Source organism: Nannospalax galili, unplaced genomic scaffold (assembly GCF_000622305.1).
Source record: "Nannospalax galili isolate Female #2095 unplaced genomic scaffold, S.galili_v1.0 scaffold1387, whole genome shotgun sequence".
In the NCBI taxonomy this organism is placed as follows: domain Eukaryota; kingdom Metazoa; phylum Chordata; class Mammalia; order Rodentia; family Spalacidae; genus Nannospalax; species Nannospalax galili.
This window is the reverse complement of record NW_008355976.1, coordinates 1,473,280-1,475,446: the sequence shown is the minus strand read 5'-3', so window position 1 is coordinate 1,475,446 and position 2,167 is coordinate 1,473,280. Positions and strand designations below refer to the sequence as shown.

Here is a 2,167-nt window from a genome sequence, read left to right as displayed (position 1 = left end):
TTAACCTCTTCAATAATATTTTCCTGAGCTAAGATGCATCTCTTTCAAAATTGGCTGTAAATTTTTAGGTTTGCAGTTGACTTATCACAGTTATACAATATTGTACTCAGTATAAACCCTATAGGACATAAAATTAAATAGGGTTTTAACCTTTTAAAAACATCTCCATTTCATTATTAATATACACAGTATCATTAAGAGAAATTCATTTTAATGCAATTGACATTAAGATGTTTGTACATGCATTTCTAATCTCTATATATCTATTACTAGTCACAGTCAGTTACTTTCTGAGCTCCTTGGCATCTCAGCATGGATATAAAGTCGTCAGGTAGATTTCAATGGTAATGTTTTTCACATCTGCTAATTATTAAGGAGCAAATTTTTGTGCTTTGAACAATTATTTTTTAATCTTTTTCTTAATTTTTAATAACTACATGATTAGAGGAAGCATTTCACTATAGCTTTAACATATTCAGTAACACACTCCAGAGCAAGAGTACATCTCTTTCACAAGTGGCTGCAAGTTTCTAGGTTCACAGTTGAATTAATACAGTTATACATTATTGAACTCAGTATAAGCCCTGTAAGACATAAAACTGGATGAGTTAATTTATTCTTAAAGCTTTAATGAGAAGATCGGAGAAGTGCCAGCATCAGCTCATTCCTGTAAGAAAATGATGACTATAAAGAAGTCATTTAGTGAGCTGCATTTCTGGAAAAAGTAGCAGTGATAAGCAGAAAGGACACACGTCATCATTGGACTGAGCTGTATCATGTATCACAAGAGTATATGACTGAACTCATTATACTTGTTTGATTTCTTGCTGAAATAAAGGACAATTGAAAAAAAAGAGTCTCTGAAAAAAAGCTTTGAATGATGACATTGCCTAGATATCCACAAGTTCAAGAGCACAATCAACATTTGAAAGGAGTCAGATTTTTTTTTTAACAAAAGGAGTCATGGTTCCATGCTAAAGTGAGAAAATCTAGGAAAAGTACTAACATGTTAAATAGAATATACCATGATAAAGTCTGCACAGATTTTTCTATCAATATTACATTTTTACATGGAAAACTAAATGGTGCTTGACTTCTAGACTTTTGGATCAACACTAGCTGTCTCCTTTCATCCTAGATATTCTTGGTGTCTGTCCAGATTGATGAAACTACATCTCCCAGGACCTCTTGGTTGTCTTCCAGAATGTTCTTTTCCCAGTCCTACAGCAACATCTCCTTCTTTCAGCCACAAACTCTACTCATGATTGGCATCCCAGCGTGTGAGGCTGTCCACAGCTGGATCTCCATTCCCTTCTCCTCCATGTGCACAGTGGCACTCATGGGAAACTGCCTCATCCTCCTGGCTGTAAGGAGAACCCCTAGCCTACACCAGCCCATGTACTACTTCCTATCCATGCTGGCCCTCAGTGATGTGGGTCTCATCTTGTCCACACTGCCCACCACCCTGGCTGTACCTTGGTTCGACTATCGTTTCATTGGTTTCAATGCCTGCCTGGTACAGATGTTTTTCCTACACTCTTTCCCTGTGGTGGAGTCCTCAGTTCTCCTGGCCATGTCATTTGACCGCCTTGTGGCCATCTCCAACCCTCTGCGTTATGCAGCTGTCCTCACAAATAATGTCATTATCAGGATTTGGGTGGCCATTGTAGCTCGAGCAACATTGTCTCTCTTCCCAGGGCCCTTCCTATTGAAGCGACTTAACTATTGCCCTGGCAGGATCCTCCTGTCACACTCCTTCTGCTTCCATGCTGATGTCATGAAGCTGGCCTGTGCCGACATTACTGTCAACATCCTCTATGGACTCTATGTGGTTCTCTCCACTGTGGGTATAGATTCCTTACTGATTGTTCTGTCCTATACCCTGATTCTTCATACAGTGATGGGACTGGCCTCTCCCAAGGAGCGCATCCGGGCTCTCAACACCTGTGTTTCTCATATCCTAGCTGTCCTGATTTTCTACATCCCAGTCATAGGAGTGTCCATGATCCATCGTTTTGGGCGGTACCTGCCCCATATTGTACATGCTCTGGTTGCCTATGTGTACCTGATGGTGCCTCCTGTGCTGAACCCCATCATCTACAGTGTCAAGTCCAAGCCCATGGGGGGGGCAATGCACAAAGTGCTAAGTAGGAAAGGACAAGGCTGA

General features: G+C 40.7%; 1 protein-coding gene across 1 annotated transcript; it reads left to right on the top strand.

The window, feature by feature from the left end:
* Positions 1-1,204: 1,204 nt before the first annotated feature.
* On the top strand, positions 1,205-2,167 carry LOC103750839 (olfactory receptor 51I2-like). The gene has a single exon (XM_008854122.1). The coding sequence runs from the start codon at positions 1,205-1,207 to the stop codon at positions 2,165-2,167; it is 963 nt and encodes a 320-aa protein (XP_008852344.1).